Genomic DNA, 16383 nt, shown 5'->3' with positions numbered 1-16383 from the left:
CTTTGTGTGAAAGAAGCAAATTTGGCTGCCACCATATTGAACTAATTCTTAAATATGCTGCTCAAAAAAAGGACTGGGTCTCTTGGCCCCAGAGCCAGCTGAATGCTATCACATGCTCCATGCCCCTGGGTGGAGATGGAAGAGGGGTGTGTGTGAGTAGCCTGGGGGCACCAGTAGGTTTTTGTTGAGGTGGGGAATGATCTTGACCCTGAGTCTTTGTATCACAGTTTTTGCTGTGGGGCTTTTGATTTCAGGTTACTTCTTCAGGGTGAGGTCAGAGCAAGCTGCCCAAACTGAAAGCTTGGGGATCTGAGTTCTGATTTCAGCCCTGTTCTCTAATTTCTCCTGGCTAGGTGATCATTTCTCGCTACATGAGGGAATTGAATCCATGATGTCCAGTGCTGTGCTCAGCTGTTGCTGTTGTGCCTCTGTGCTGTCTCTGGGATTATCAAGGTGTCCTAGAATCTGCCTCATGGGTGGCAGGGATGCCCCAAGGAACCAGGCCAAAGTGCCAATATACCCTCCATTTCTTGTGTGCTTTTCAAACCTTCTAAGCCACCACATACATCCCATTCATTATCTCCATTCATTTTCACAACAGCCCTGTGGGATCTAGCTATAGTTGTGATCCTTATTTTGTAGTAAGGAAATGGAAGCTCAGAGAGGCTCTGTAATTTCCTCAAGGCTCTGCAGTAGTTAGTAAGTAGCTGGGATTTGCGCCCACAGCAGATTGACTCCAGAGTTAATGTCTTACATATTGTTTGGCCTTGCATTCTCCATGACCACAGTGTTCATAATCCTGCAAAGAAAACTGTTTCTTGGAGAGAGAGAGGACCCATACATAACTTCAGATTTGATGGCCCTTGTAGCCCTGAAGTCCCCAGCTCCTCTTCCCCTCCTATGGCTCTCTGGCATTAAGCCTAGTGGGTGTGAGCCAGGCCCTAAAACTTCTGATCCTGCTGGGATCCCTGGCCCTCTTAGAGATGTTCCTCTTCAGCTCTGTCAGGCCACCTGCAGACTTGCTGGAAAGAGCTATCTATACCTTGTGGTTTTTTCAGGCCAGGCCTCAAGGCCATTAGGAAGGGAGGGGGCTCTCTGAGCTTTGGTTTATCACCAAAGGGGATGGAAATACTGTTGGTTTGGGGCCTTTTAACTTTTTTTTTTTTTCCTTTTAACTTTTTTTGAAGGGGAATTTTTTTCAGATTACTCCGCACCAATTCGTTGTAGAAAAATACCCAAATATATATTAGCAAAAAGGAAAACAATCTTGGCAGTCCCACCAGCCACCAGTACTGTTAAGCAGTGATGGGATTGTGTATCTAAATAAGTGCTGCCTAATAGAAATATAAGCACATAATTTTAAAAATTCAGTAGGCATATTAAAAAATTAAAATAGATGAAATCAATTTTATAAAATAACCCAAGATATTCAAAATATCAATTCAACATGTAACCAGTGTAATTATTGATATTTTATATATTCTTCATACTAAAGGTTTGAAGTGTGATGTTTTCATACTTAAAGCACTTCCTAATTTGGACTAACCACATTTCGAATGCTTAGTATCCACCAAGTATCTAGAGGCTGCTTTGTTGGATGACATATTCTGGGTGTGTGTGAGAGTGTATACACATATATATCATTTTTTAAAAAATAGACAAAATGAGATAATATTTGTGAGGTGTATTTCTGCCCCATGTAGAAATAGGCTTTCAAGGGCACTTATCTTACAACACTCCAAGTAGCCTTGGAAAGGAAAGTAGCATTTTCCTAATGAGAGAAGGGTTAAGGAGCTGGCCCAATGCTCTGCAGAGAAGAAATGAAGGCGCACATGCCCCAGCGCTGCTGCCCGCTGCAGGCACCCTGGGGTTGAGCCTAGACCATGAATTTGGGTCAGAATTCACACATACACGCTGCATTTTGCTGAGGGAAGCAGGCCCAGGCAGGAGAGTCTATTTACCGAGGCTGTTACCCAGTGTTTAACACACAGGCATCCTAGACTCCTGTGCTAGTTCTTCCACCACACCCACCTGCCCTCTCAGAGCTTGCCACTTGGTTTTGAAACTTGTTCAGGTACAAAAGGAAACCAGTAGAGGATGAGCACAGGCTCCTTGTTGGTTTTTCTTCAGAGTGTCCCCAGGCCTACAGCACTCCCCACCCCCACAGAGCTAGATAGCATTGGTCCAAGTCTAACCAGGAGAACAAAGGCAGATAGATAAGCAGTGGGAAAAAGACTAGTCCTTGGAACAGAGTGGGTGCAATGGGTTGGCCTAAGTGAGGTTAAGCCTTAGAAATCTAAAAAAAAAAAAAAAAAAAAAAAAATTGGGGGGTGGTTTGAACTCCGGGGCACTCCACCACTGAGCCAAATCCCCAACCCTATTTTGTGTTTTACTTAGAGACAGGGTCTCACTTAGTTGCTTAGTGCCCTGCTTTTGCTGAGGCTGGCTTTGAACTCGAGATGCTCCTGCCTCAGCCTCCTGAGTGACTGGAATTAAGGCGTGTGCCACTGTGCCCAGCACTAAATGATTGGTTTGTGAAACAGTCCTGTACTCCTTTGTGGCAAAAATCTATTTTTTCTTCTTTGGATATTGGGAATTGAACCCAGAGATGTTCTACCACTGAGCCACATCCCTAGTCCTTACGTTTTTATTTGGGGATGGCCTCAAACTTGTGATCCTTTGGCTCAGCCTCTGAATCTGAGTCCCTGGGATTTAAGGGGGTGCACCACTGTGCTCAGTTACAATAAACATTTTTAAAAAGATACTTGACTGTTGAGCTTTCCATCCAGGAACTGTGACATAGCAATTTACCCTTTGAATGGGGAAGTTATCTTTTTAAGAATTGGGAAAGAAGCTTGAGGATTGTGGCAGACAAGGGATCATCACACCCCCACTCCCACTCCTATTGGCTGTGACTGTGATTGTAGTTGCTCTGAGATTCTTGGCCATTTCAGATCTCCCTACCCCATTCCCTGACTTTGTGATTATAGACTTGAAAAGCCAGAGTTCATAGGAGATTTGGAAGCCATCTGGTTATTTCTCATTTTAACAAAAAGCCAAGGCTATCTTGACCAAAGTCTCCCAGGTGGCACCAAAGGGCTCACAGTGTCCAGTGCCTGGTCTGTTTTCATTCTGCTTTGTTGCTTTGGGGAAGGAGAGAAAGGAGGCCCTTCAGGTGGTGGCTGCTGCCGGAGTGGAAATAGAGAACTAGGCCTGGCAGTGTGAATCCCCAAGGCAGATCTAATGTAGGTGTTGTAGCTTCTGGCCCTCCAGACACATGCCTTCAACAACACTCTTTCCTGAGTCCTGAGAGGGCCAGGGAAGTCCTGCCCAGATGGAGAAAGTGTTGCCTGGTGATGTTCTGTGTTTCCTGGAAATAGGCTGCTTGCCCTTCTGCTCTGCCTTCCAGATGAGTTTTTGGTGCTAGGGTCAAAATGAAGCATCTGCTTGGGACTCCAGAACACTAAATAGATATGCAGGGCAAGGAACCCGAAGGAGGCCCACCAGTGGGCTTGGGGATAGGGTAGAAAACCTTGTCAAGTGGTATTCAGAGATTTGTAATTTTCAGAATAAAAGCAAGTATTGAGTACTTCCTATGTGCCAGGCACTTTTCCAAGAACCTTATAAGTAATGACTCATTTAATCCTCTCAATTCCATGAGGTTAGGGACTCTTCCCATTTACAGAAACCCATCATCACCCAGGGAGAAGTGGCAGAACCTGGACTCTGACCCTGGGGTTCAGCCCAGATGCACTGCCCTGCTGGTGGGATGAAGGAAGGTGGACCAGGCCAAGCTTAGAGGAAGGGGGCAGTTTTTCACACCCCCAGCCTACACGCTTTCCATCCACAGAGGTACTGTTGTATAATTCTTGCTCATTTCTACATTTTATTCTTCTGGGTCTTAATTTCTCTAGAAGAACCCAGGCCTAAGAGTTGCAGGTCTTGCCTGGAATGAGGACAGAGTAGTCCCTGGAAGGAAAGAGCCCACCACCCCCCTTGGCAATCTTGTCCACTTCTATATTGACAGTAGCTAGCACATAGTATGGGCTAAATATTTGTCGAGCTGGAGAGCAGTATTCAGTCCTTGACAGACTGGAATTACACATGCTTATGTTCTGTGCCATTCTTTCTCCTGCCCATAACAGACTTGGACCCAGGTTTTTCCTGAGCAGTAGGCTGCCTGGGGTTCCTCTGTACAGCACCCTAGGCAAGACAAGCCTTCCCAGGTGGAGTTAAAAAATTAAAGCCCTTATGTAAACTGAGCCCTGGGAGTATAGAGAACTGTCTTGTTCACCACTGCTTCCTTCCTCTGTGCCTGACACAGATGGAGTGTTGGGTGGAATTCTCTTTAAGAGCTTCTCAGCCCTGGTCACCATAAGGTAATTTCTCTGGTGGTTTATACTCTGTTTTGTTCTTCCCTGTGCCTTGAAGAAGGACCTATAGAACCCCTGCTTTTTCACCTCCTTTTCCCCTCTGCTGCTGTCCTTTGACCTGCAGGGTCTCTTTAGTTTCCTCCATCCATGTTTTCCTGTCTGCTGGAAGAGGTAAAATTCCCCTGGGGCTTAGGTGCTGGCCTGAGCCCATGGTCTTCAGGTCAAGGGTGGCCTTGGAGTATTGCCTTTGGAATAAACAGTGCTTTAATTCTGATTGTGCTCCCCCTTCTTCCCTGTGCTAAGTGGCACTGTCCTTACCTGGCAGGTACTTATGGGACTGAGAGAAGAGGATTCTGACATGAGTGTCCTCAGTGCTCTGTATGACTTGCAGGCTTGAGCTTGGAAGTCCTTTGGGGACATAAAGAACCTAGTGTTTGAAACCTTCAGTACTGAGAGGGGTCTGGGATAGCCTGGGATTTCAGATCTTTGGGATCACATACCTCTCACTGTGTGTCCTTTGATGACAAATAGCTTTGCTTTTTTGAGTCAGGGACTCAAAGGGACAGTAGTTTCTCCATGGTGAGGATTTAAAAAAAAAAATGCACAAAAGGCTTGTAGCAGGAGGCCTGACTTCCTGAGGTAAATGTTTAGTAAATGGAAGCCATTATTTTAAGGGACCCAAATGTCAGGGCATTGGGTGAACAGACAGCAAGGTTTAGGGTAGGAGAAGGCAGAGGCTGTTTGGCTGAAAAGAGGAAGCAGATGGAAAGCTCCCTTCAGAAACTTCATTTCTCCTGGCACAGCCCCAGTTTGGAACTTGTAAAACTGAACCCAAGCCCAGCCCAGACTGAGCCACGTGACCTCAAATCTGACAAGACATTCTCTTGACCTGACCATTCTTGGATTCTGGTGCTGGAGAGGGGACTATGGGTAAACAGGGATGAGCTTCTCAAACACCCTGGCTGCTGAGTGTGTGTAATCAAACTGCTGTAGCCTCCTGTCTGCAGGTGCAAGCCCTTGGACTTGGTGACAAGGTCCTTCCTGGCTCTCTCACTCACTGGCAGTTCAGTTCTCACACATTAGTTGGCATCAGCCTTGTACAGAAGAAGCTTGTTAAAACTTGATGCCCCAGGTTGGCCCACCTCCCCACATTAATATCTGGAGTTTGGGAAGAGGCAGGAGTCTGTATTTTAGCCAACCCTGCGCCTCCCTGCCAGGTGCTAGCTGGTGCTCCAGTGTCCACAGACATGAGGTGAGGGTTTTCCACACGGGTTTCTGCTTGGAAACTCCAGCTGAGTGGGAGGCAAGTGAGGAGGGGACTCGGGGCCCATTTCTCTCAGAAAAGCTCTTGTCATTTTATTCTTTTTTTTCTTTGGTACCAGGGATTGAACCCAGGAGTACGTAATCACTGAGCCATATCCTCAGTTCTTTTTTAATTTTTAGAGACAGGGTCTCACTAAGTTGCTTAAGGCCTATTTAAGTTGCTGAGGCTGGCTTTGAATTTGTGATCTCCCACCTCAGCCTTCTGAGCCGCTGGGATTACAGGCATGCACAGCAACACCCTGCTTTATTTTTCTTTTCAAAAAATTCTTAAATATTTAATATATAAGAATGTAAATGTACTAGCGCATTTTTATTTTATTCTGTTTTGCAGTGCTGAGTGGGGTTTGAACACATGGCCTCATGTGTACTAGGCAAGCATTCTACTGCTGGGCTACACCCCTAGCCCAAGAATGTAAATGTAAATAAAAAGAAATATTAAAACTAGAACCCAAGTACCTACTATTGGCTTAAAAAGTGCAGCCTTGATTTAAAAATGTCAAATGTAGCAGTTCTGGATAATAACCCGTCAGAAGTAACAGTTGAAACTCGTTGGATTGAATCCAAATAACTGATAAATATGTCCAAAGAAAACCAATTATCTAGCAGATTCCTGACCCCACTATTCTTGAGCAGAAATCAGGAGGGTGAGATCACAGGATTCTACATTTTGATGAGCTTCTCAGCTGATAATTCGGCATTCAAAATATTGGGGTTGAAGCCCTTTGTAGCCAGTTTCAGGGGACGCTTGTCCTCCTGGTTAGCTGGCTGCATTTAAGGGGATCTCTGGTGTAAGGACTATAAAGACACTGCAGATGACAGAATTCCACCCACCCTTACCACAGGCCTCTGAATTGAGAGACTAAAGACACTCAGGGAAATTCGCACCAAGCTTTACATATAAAGCTTTTTATATAAGATAGCTAGTGCTGCAGTACTTGAGCCAGACCTGGCATCCCAGCCCAGAGGTCTGGTCACTCCCCTACTTTGACCTTGGAACATAGAGCAATGGTCTTTCTTTCTATGATAGCCAGATTTAGCAAATAAAAACAGGACACCAGTTAAAATTGAATTTCAAAGAACAATGATTTGATTTTTAAGTATAACTGTGTCCCAACTATTACATAGGATATGGTCTTAAGAAATTACTCACTGTTTATCTGAAATTCAGATTTAACTGGATGTTCTGAATTTCATTGCTAAGTCTGGCAACCCTGTTCCTTCCCCCATTTCCCTTTTTAGGTCCCAGGGAGATTCTGAAATTGCCCCAAAGAAATAAAAAAAGATGACTGTGGGTTTTTTTTTTTTTTTTTGTATATGTGTGTTCTAAATTTATTTTTAAATTATCTCATTTAATCTGTCAAACAACTCTGTGAACTATTGTGGATCCCTTTCATAGTTTTGGAAAATGGGTGATTAGATCTAATGCCTAGAATTCTCTCTGTGTGTTGCCTTTTTTTTTTTTTTTTTTTTTTTGTACATGGGATTGAACTTGGGGGTACTTTACCACTGAGACACATCCTCAGCCCTTTTTATTTATTATTATTTTGAGATAGGGTTTTGCTAAGTTGCTGAAAAGGGCTGGGGGTGTAGCTTGGTGGCACAGCAACCCTGGGTTCTATTTCTAGTGTGTGTTGGGAGTTTTTCTTGAGAGTAGAGGGATACTGTGAATAGTGTGAGGAACAGTTCTGTGCCACTTTCAAATCCCTGAGCCCCACCCCCACCCCGCCCCATGAGTGACTGTGGTTGTGCATAGAGCTTTTAGTTGGGGGAGAGTGGGGAAAGCTGTCATTGACATCCCAACTCCCAACCTGCCGAGTTGGAGGCAGCAATTTGATGATCCATCCCAGGTCTACAACAATTCACTGGTAACTTTGGATGCTGCCAGGTCATTCTTAGGTCTCAGTTTTCCTGTGTATATATGATGAAATTTCTCAAGTCCTTTTCTGCCCTAGTGGGGTCTGGGATTAGCTTCTCTGCTTCAGTAGTGGGGTTCATCCAAAATAATTTCTTGAGGATTTGGATGCCTCTTTCAGCAGAGAATGCCCTAAGATTTAGGAAATAAAAGTGAGCTTGCTGTCTTGTTTTTATCTACTGCACACTCTCTCCATTTGTTTTCCCACAGCTGACTTTTGGTGCTTGACTTGAAGTGTGCTGATTCCAATTCCAAGGAGAACTGAACCTAGGTCCAGAGACATGCTGAGAAAACCAGATTGTACTCCTATGCTGTTAAGTTGTAATGCAAAGGAGTAATTAACCTCTCTCTTTCTCTCCCTGGAAGATAATGCTATGGAAATTGAGAAGCAACCATACTGACGTAAATTTCTTCATTAAGTAAATATTCACTGTGGGCCTACCACACACAGACTGCAATCCTTGACTTGGGACCAGTGAACAAGGTAGAAATGACTCCCTCCCCTCATGGAGTTCCAGTAATTTTCTACATAGGGCACACTAAAAACTAGGAAGGTTAGGGATGGGTGGTCAGTTCCATCTCTGCTGCTACTAGTTTGACCTTGGTTGAGCAAGCCATTGAACGCTAAATCTTGGTCTCCTCATCTGTTAACTGGAGATCATTGTCATACTTTCTCTAGTGGTTGTGAAACAAACGATCTGTCCATGTCAAGAACTTTGGCATTGGACAAGGATGTGGGACCTGAGGATGATTGTGGTCTAGGCAGTTGAGATGTACACAGGTGTAGCCATTTGACGAGGTGATGGGTACTCTGAGACACCACACTAAAGACTGAATTAGAAATTGATCCAGGGTTGTTGCTGGTTGGCAGCACCTGACACTGGGCAGCTGGGAGTATTTACACTGAGATCTGTGACTAGGAGGAATCCACCATCTTGCTTCAAAATGTGCTGTGTCCTTATATAAGAGCCTTTCTTACAAGTAAAGAAAATTGTACATACAAAGCAGCTTATATCAGTTTTTGGCACCTAATCAGTCCAAGGTGAAAAGTAGTTATTAATTTTAACTAGAATCCAATGTACTCCTTAGAAAAGGCTGGTTAAGGATCTTGGAGGCCAGGGTTTTAATGGCTGCTGATATATTCAGCTGTGATGATTATTAATTAACTTTTGGGCAGGATTTCAGGGACTGCCATAGCCATGGGGTGGCTGTAGGGTTGTAGAGCCCGTGTCTGGGCAGGGAGAGTAGAAGCGTGGAGCAGCGCCTGGGTCACCACAGGCTAAAGATAGTCTCCTGGGCCTGGGCCAGGCTGGCTAGCATGTGACTGGAGCCTGGCCCGCCCTCTGCCCCTCCTCCGTGATCAAAGGGACACAGACTCCCTGGCTTGGTGGCTGGCCTGAAGCTTCCTTTCACCAGGGCCCCAAGATGGTTTGACCTTCTGAAGGTTTCCCTCCCTTCCTCTCTGCCCACTCCTCTTCCAGACTCCAGAGTGCCTTTTGGCCCTTTCTTGTGTTCCAGCTGCAGGGTGGGAGGGCTGGGCAGAGAGAGGCCTCTGAGAAGTGGCAGCAATGGCAGCCGGAGGAAATTGGTGAACAAGGTGAGGAGGGTTAACCCAGCATTCTTTGAACTCTGTTAAAAAAAAAAAAAAAGAAGAAGAAGAAGTGGTCCTGTCAAGAAGGTGCTGGGGTCTGTAAGGGTGGGAAGAAAAGCTCTCCAAGTTCCCCTGTGACTCCACCTCATCCCCAGGCTGAGTGACAGCTGAAGGTAGTCAGGCTTTTCATAGACTCTATGCCCAGACTGGCTTGGGAGGGAGGGACAGGCACAGGTGGGTGACTCTCCGCCTGGTTTCACTGCCTTCCACAGTCAAGGTCCCAGTCCGCAGCTCAGACAGTGCTGGCTCTATCTAGGGAGGCTGAGGGTGGGGCAAGTCCTTGTCAGCTGCATCCCCCACTCCAGCAGCTTCTGGTCTAGGGTGTGGCTGAGAAGCCTCTCTGGGGCACAGTCTTCAGTAGAAGAACTAGGAGGTGGACCTGAAGGGAACATTGCTTTCCTTGTAGGGCTGCCGCAGTGTTAGAGTTAGCGATTCTGGTGGGGTACACTTGATGGCAGTTTGCCTTGATCCACTGTCTGGAGGTAGGGGATGCTTGTCAGGTCATTGGTATTTGATCCTGGGAGTTTCACCCAACTCTGACCTTAGGTAACCTTGTCATTGAGAGCCTGCCCTGTTTATTGCCCAAAGTGAGGTGGTTACATGGACCCTTCCCCATCTTCTCTTTCACCTCCTCCTGGTGGTTAAGAACACAGGTTTTTGACTCAGAACTATGTAGCTTCAAATCCTGATGTTCTGCTTGGTGACTGTGATCTTGACAAATAACCTTTCTACCATGTACCTTGATTTCCCTGCTTGTAAAATGGGACCAATGAAAGGTACTAATTCAGTGTTATTTTAAGGATTAAGAATTACAGAGTGTAGAGCAGCATGGAGCACTCTCTGCATGCCGTCTGATGCCATCTGCACTTTTTTTTTTTCTAAATATTTTTTTTTTTTTAGTTTCAGGTGGACACAATATCTTTATTTTACATTTATGTGGTGCTGAGGGTCGAACCCAGTGCCTCGTGCATGCTAGGCAAGCACTCTACCACTGAGCCACCATCCCAGCCCTGCCATTTGCACTTGTTTGATACTGTCTTCATTGTGCTGCTGGCACCTCTTTCTTTGATGCGAAATCTGACACCTTGCCTTTTTTTCTCCTCACACCTGTAGAACCAGTATTCCCTTTAATTTGTTGAGGAATGTGTGGCTCTGGTAGTGCAGGAGGGCCCCCACTGTTACCCAGCTGACCAATGCTCGAGTCTGGACAGGGACTTGGCACTGATTCCAGGCAGACAGTTGTCTGAGAGTCAAGTCTGAGCTGAGGCCTGGGTTCCTCTGGGACCCTTCAGTGTCTAGACATTTGTTTCTCTGTCCCTGGGAGGACTGTGTTGCCAGGCTCTGAGCTAAGGCACTGGGGTCGCTGTCCACAGGGAGTGCATAGTCTGGAAAGGCAGATAAGTAGCCAGGCAGTTAGCAGAGGGTAGTGAGAGCACACAACAGAGGCACTTGACTGCACTTGGGATCTGGAGGATCTCCCTGAAGAGGATGACTAATAGCCCAATGGAGGGCAGCAGACTAGTGGTGAATGTCATGCAGCTCTAAGCCCAGCAGTCAGGGTGAACTGGGCCTCTTCAGCTGCCAGTCTCCAGGAGATGATGCTAGCTCCCAAGAACAAGATAATGTAGAAAATACTTGTTAAACTTTGTATCTGGGTTTAGACCTTTTGGTAGGCTGGAGAGACTGCTGGAGGCCCTCTCTGCCTCTCCCTACCTGATGTCTTGAAGAATGACTAAATTTTCCCATTACTGTAAAACTCTAGGCCTTTTCCATGTCCGTCTTTCCTTTCCAACAAAGCAGAGTTTGATATCCTGCCTGTGGAATCATGGAAGATCTGTGGTAAATTCCCTCATTTTTCTTCATTTAAGACTGCAAAATTCTGAAAGTTTTTCTCTTCTGGAAAAACTTGCCCTGAGCCCTGTCTGCAGCTGTCTCCTGTCTACAGGGCAGTGCAAGGGTGCACATGCCCTGCCCCCGTCCCCCCAACCCTCCATGGATCATTGCCTGGAAGAAGAGCCAAGCTGGGTGGGGATCATTTGTGATCTGGTCTGGGTGAACTGCGCCAGTTGATTCCCAGGAGTTCTTTCGATGCCCTCCGATTCTTAAATGATAAAAAATTGGTGACACTGCTCTTTTTCTCTTGGTAAGGATAATGATTGCTTGGAAATATTAAGCTGCTTTTGTGAATTTGAATTGTAATTCTCAGCAGTTGAGTGTTTACTGTGTGCTAGGCACTCTTACTGTCTTCTAAAAGTGTTCCAATGGTCCTGTACAGTAACTGCCTTTGGTTTGTACAAAGGAGGCCTAAGTTCACAGGGCTCTGCAAAAGGCAGAGTAGACAGGGATTTCAACCCAAGTCTAGTAATTTAAGTCTAGTCTCTTGTGCTTGACAGCAGGGCTGTCTGGCTTTCCTAGGGAATGTTTGAATGAAGGGGTGTTCCACACTTGAAAGCTGAGGCTCATCCCCAGGAGTTAGACCATTGAGACTGTATGGTCAGCCACTGTATCCATCTGGGCACCTGCTATGCTTTCCTTCCATCCCCATATTAGCTCCTCTGTCCTGCCATTCCTCCTTAGGCACCCTATTTCTGTCCTTTTTTTCCTTTCTTTATTAATCAGCATTAGTGGATTAGCTTCTGCTCCTCACCACTCAGAATCATCTGTTTTTAAGTAAAATAACCTAAGTAAAGATGGTGAGTTTGCCATGCATATACAGCTTCAGGAAACTGCCTCTAGTGCCCCTACCTCTACTAAATTCAGATTGCTTCTTGCACATGGACATTTGGTGTGCTTCACTTTTAACAAATGCATGTGTGTGTTACGGAAGCCTTTGACCCTAGAGTTAGAGCCAGTACTGGCTCCTGGCTGATGATGGTCCTGTGGGACAGAAAGTGCTTTTCTTCCTATTCCAGATACCCTTTAGCCTCTGATATGCCTTAGTTGAGGAGGAAGACCCTCCTAGGGCCTCTGTCTGCCATCTTCCCCCCTGGAATCCTGGGCCCCAGAGATCTATGGACAGGTAAGCCAGCTGGGCCCTGCCTGGGCCTGCCTTTCCACACTTGCCCCTCCCTCTCTGAGGACAGCTTCCTTGCCATCACCAGGAAGCACTCTAACACCAGGGAGGTTTTTGACCCATTCCTGGCACAGTGGAGCCACTGGAATTCCCAGGAGTATTGGCCACGGAGTGGAGACTTGGAGCTCCCATCCCTGGGAAGCCTCTTCCCCTTTTGCATCCTCAGTTTTCTGTCTACAAATAGAGAAGATCAGAACTATGGTCCTTTTTGCTGCTCTGACTTTCTTTCACCGTTTTCTTGGGCAAATGAATAGTGGTGTTCCTTGAGATGGGCTTGGGTCAGTGGTGGCAGACACAGGTTTTAGAATGTAGAAGTAGAAGGAAAGGACTTGTGTCCTGACTAGTTGGGATGGCGCTGTTCATGGGGATTGGTGTCTGCACAAAAGAATGGATTTTGTTGGAAAACATTTCAGATACCAAGTCCTGCTGGACCTGTGTATTCTCTTTGTGGGGGTGAGTATGCACACAAGCTTGCACACACAGTGGGTGGCTGAGAGAGGACCCAGAAAGGGATATATGATTTAAGTCAGAAAACCTAGCCTTTAGTTCAGCCTCCAGTAGTGCTGACAGCAGCTCATCTGAGTCTTCTTGGGTTTTCCTGAGGCCCCACATGATTTTAACAGATCTGTGAATTTTATGCAAAGGCTGAAAGGGTTTTCTCTCACTAGTGGATTTTTCTACTCCTTTGGGGGCTTTGTTCTCCTTGTCAGGCAGTCTGAAGCTTTAGCTGGAAGCTAAGCAAGAGCAGGGCAGCATGGATCCTAGGGACAGGACTTGGGTATAGAGCTTTTTCAACTCCACATAGGACTCATGTAGGAATATTCCTGTATATACCCAGACCAGCTTCATTCCACTCATTAGTTTAGGATTGCTGGTGGAGGAGGGAATCAGCAGGGCCTTCTTATGGCAGGAGGTCCTTTATATTGACTGGAGACTAAACTTTCAGTGCTTTACCGTGTTCCATTGTGATCTCTGATAAACAAAATGTTGGGCAGGGTGGTCACAATATGTGTCTCTTTTTAGTTTTGAAAGTATTTTAATAAGAAGAAACAAAAAAGACTATTGACCTGAAAAAACTGCCCCACCTTTTCAGGGAAAGTGTTCAGAACACTTTGCCCCTGAACCCGATTCCCTTTCCAAACTTCCTATTACAGGCCCTTTGGCCTGCTTGCCTCTGGTAGCATGTGTGCAGTATTGTTGAGGACTGGGAGAAATGACCAGCATGGCATGGATATACACTAGCCTGGCCCTGAGGCAAAGCAGGTGAAGATCTTTAGCCTAATTAGGGAACGGGTGGTTATAGATCTGTCTGGGTCAACTTAGGAGTTATAGGTCTGGGGGTTTAGAGCTGCCTGCTGGGCCTGAGGCCTCCATCTTCTTGGGACTAAGATACTGTGTTTCTGTACTGCCAGTGCTGGGGGTGAGGGATGCTATGGGTTGGGCCTCACTGCATCAGATATCAGAAGGCATGTGGTATGGAGTATGATGAGGGGGCAGTGACTGGCGGAAGCCAGGAATGCTTGAGCCGCACAATCAGTCAGGCAAGGACACTCTCTACTCATTAAGAGAACATGGGTCTGATCAAGGAGTAGAACATTCCTTTTGAAGCCAGCTGAGTAGATTTCTCTGGTCAGGGACTAGGGGCAGCTCTTGCCCTGGCATGGCTGGCCAGCAGTATAGGCAAAGTGAGGGGAGAAGTGGGTGAGTAGAACCCCAGGATGAATCTTTTCCTGTGGTCTCTGGAGCAGGAAGAGGCAGAAACCCTTGATCTTCAGACATGCTGAGAAAATCAGTGCAGTTGTATAAGGTACTGGACCTTTTAGAACCATTTCCTTTTCAAAAAAGGGGGGGAAAGGACATGTTTCTTTTTTTAAAAAAAAGAGTTCATATCTACTTTTGTACAAGAATTAAAATTACTGTAAACACACTACTTCATTCCTGATAACACTCATGTATCCTCCCTGAGTTTTTACTTTGAGTGTGCATATGCACATTTTAATTTGTTTAACAAAAAAGAAATGATTATCATTTATTGTGCCCATCTTGTCATACATATAGAGATATTCTCTTTTTAATGACGGGTGTGAAAATGGATGATCTTAAATTTATTTGGACAGTTACTATCAGATTTATAGGAGTGCTTCTAATTTTTTGAAGTTATAAGTAACGCTTTGTTGGGGTCTTTCTGAACAGTTTTATTTTTTCTGATTTGCCTCATCAGGATAAAATTTTACTGGTGGAAGTATCAAGTCAAATGGGAGCCCACTTTTTCTTTGGAAACTTGAGAGTCTCGCTGTTTAGAAGATGTTGAGGACAAATATGGTCCCTGGACTTGATTGCCTTTTTATCTTGCCTTCCCAATGGTCACTAGCTCTGGTCTGTTCACACAGATACTTCTAGAATGTTAGGGCCAGAGAGATCTTTCAGATTCTGACTCTGAATCTGCTGTGATTTGGGAGCCCTGAATTAAAGTGCTAGTTTGGGCATGGATTTCCCTCAGGCCCAGGCCCCATTTTATAGTAGGGTGTTGAACTTGAGCCCTGAAAGGGCCCACCCACCTCAGAGTCTGGGTTTCTGGGTTTTGGCAGCCAACTCTTTGCATGATCTCTCTTTCCATGATTTCTTCAGGGAAGGGCTGGTACAAATGTTACTGGTGCTTGATCTCATCTCTCCTCTGTCCACTCTGACTTCCTCCTCTGGGAATCTGAAGGTTGCCTGGTTGAATAAGGATGGTGGTGAGGGCGAGGAGTTGGCAGTGGCCCTTCACAGGCTTTGCATAACCGTTTTCTCTCTGCCTTGTTCCCACAGAACATTCTGCTCCAGCCAAGGTGGTGAGGGCAGCTGCTCCTAAACAGCGCAAAGGCAGCAAGGTAGGAAATGGCATGGGTAGGCCTTGGGGGCTCACTGGTGGCACTGCAGTGCAGTACATTTTTTACCCTTGTAAAGAGTGCTTCTGGACTGCCAGGTACTGCTGGCTTCTCTACAGATAGCAGGGGAATGCTTTCTGGGCCCCAGGATGGATGGTCCTATGAATAGACTGATTTGGCTCTTGATCTCTCCTCTCAGTAGAGCTGGACCTTGAGTGAGGGGCTGAATGGCAGAGGCAGGGTCACCCTGGGGCCCTCATAGAATGTTCCTTACAGGTTGGTGATTTTGGAGATGCAATCAACTGGCCTACACCTGGAGAGATAGCCCACAAGAGTGTGCAGGTGAGACCGGGAAGGGATGGGCAGATTTGAACTCTGTTTGGCTTCACAAACTTTCAAAACCTTGGGTTTTACCTTTCTTAATTTTTAAAAAAGGGTTTAGTTGGGGACTGGGGTTGTGGCTCAGTGAAAGCACTTGCCTAGCATGTGTGGAGTACTGGGTTTGATCCTCAGTACAACATAAAAATGAATAAAATAAAGGTATTGTGTCCATCTACAATTAAAAATATTTTTTTAAAAGGGGAATGGGTAGTTGGTTGGGCATGGTGGTAAGCACCTGTAGTCCCAGCTACTTAAGAGGCTGAGGCAGGAAGAGGATCATTTTAGTCCAGGAATTTGAGGCAAGCCTGGGCAACATAAAAATAAATAGTCGTTACTATAATGTGGGCGACATTGAAATAGCTAGGCATTCTCATTATTTGAGCCAGTGCCTTCTGTTATGGACTGTCAGATACTGTCTGATCATCCTCTCCAAGTCTCAGAGAAGTTACTTCAGCTCTTGGTGGCTTGTGGGAATTGGCTGTCCAATATTTTGCTGTATTCCAAAGCCTGTCTTCTCTGTCACTACACTTGAATTTCCTATAAGCAACATAGGAGAGGATATATTAGGCCAGGTACTGACCTCCAACTTGGGGAAGCTTATGTAGCTCTTCTAGTCAGTTCTCTTCTTCCTAGCACTTGTAACCTAAATCCCTTGTTAACTGGCTGTGACCACTTTGAGTGGGTGAAGTCCTTATTTTGGAGATGATGTAAATAGGCCAGGGGCCAGCATCTATTCCACCACACAGACTACCAGAACTACATGGTAGTCCCTATTGTGGGGAATAAACATTAGGCTCCTGGGC

The 16383-nt window shown here is 45.7% G+C and overlaps 1 protein-coding gene across 2 annotated transcripts in view; it reads left to right on the top strand.

Annotated features, from left to right (window-relative positions):
- The window catches only part of Larp1 (La ribonucleoprotein 1, translational regulator), a 50362-nt gene that overhangs the window by 12106 nt on the left and 21873 nt on the right, over positions 1-16383 (top strand). For both annotated transcript variants that reach the window (XM_046446385.2, XM_046446384.2), the window contains exons 2-3: positions 15141-15202; positions 15476-15541. In XM_046446385.2, the coding sequence (XP_046302341.1) occupies positions 15141-15202; positions 15476-15541 (128 nt within the window). The remainder of the gene's footprint in view (positions 1-15140; positions 15203-15475; positions 15542-16383) is intronic.

This window comes from Marmota monax, unplaced genomic scaffold (assembly GCF_021218885.2).
Source record: "Marmota monax isolate L192 unplaced genomic scaffold, Marmota_monax_Labrador192_F-V1.1 WCK01_AAM20220418_F8-fsc00188, whole genome shotgun sequence".
Taxonomy (NCBI): domain Eukaryota; kingdom Metazoa; phylum Chordata; class Mammalia; order Rodentia; family Sciuridae; genus Marmota; species Marmota monax.
This window is presented reverse-complemented; position numbering and strand designations above follow the sequence as displayed.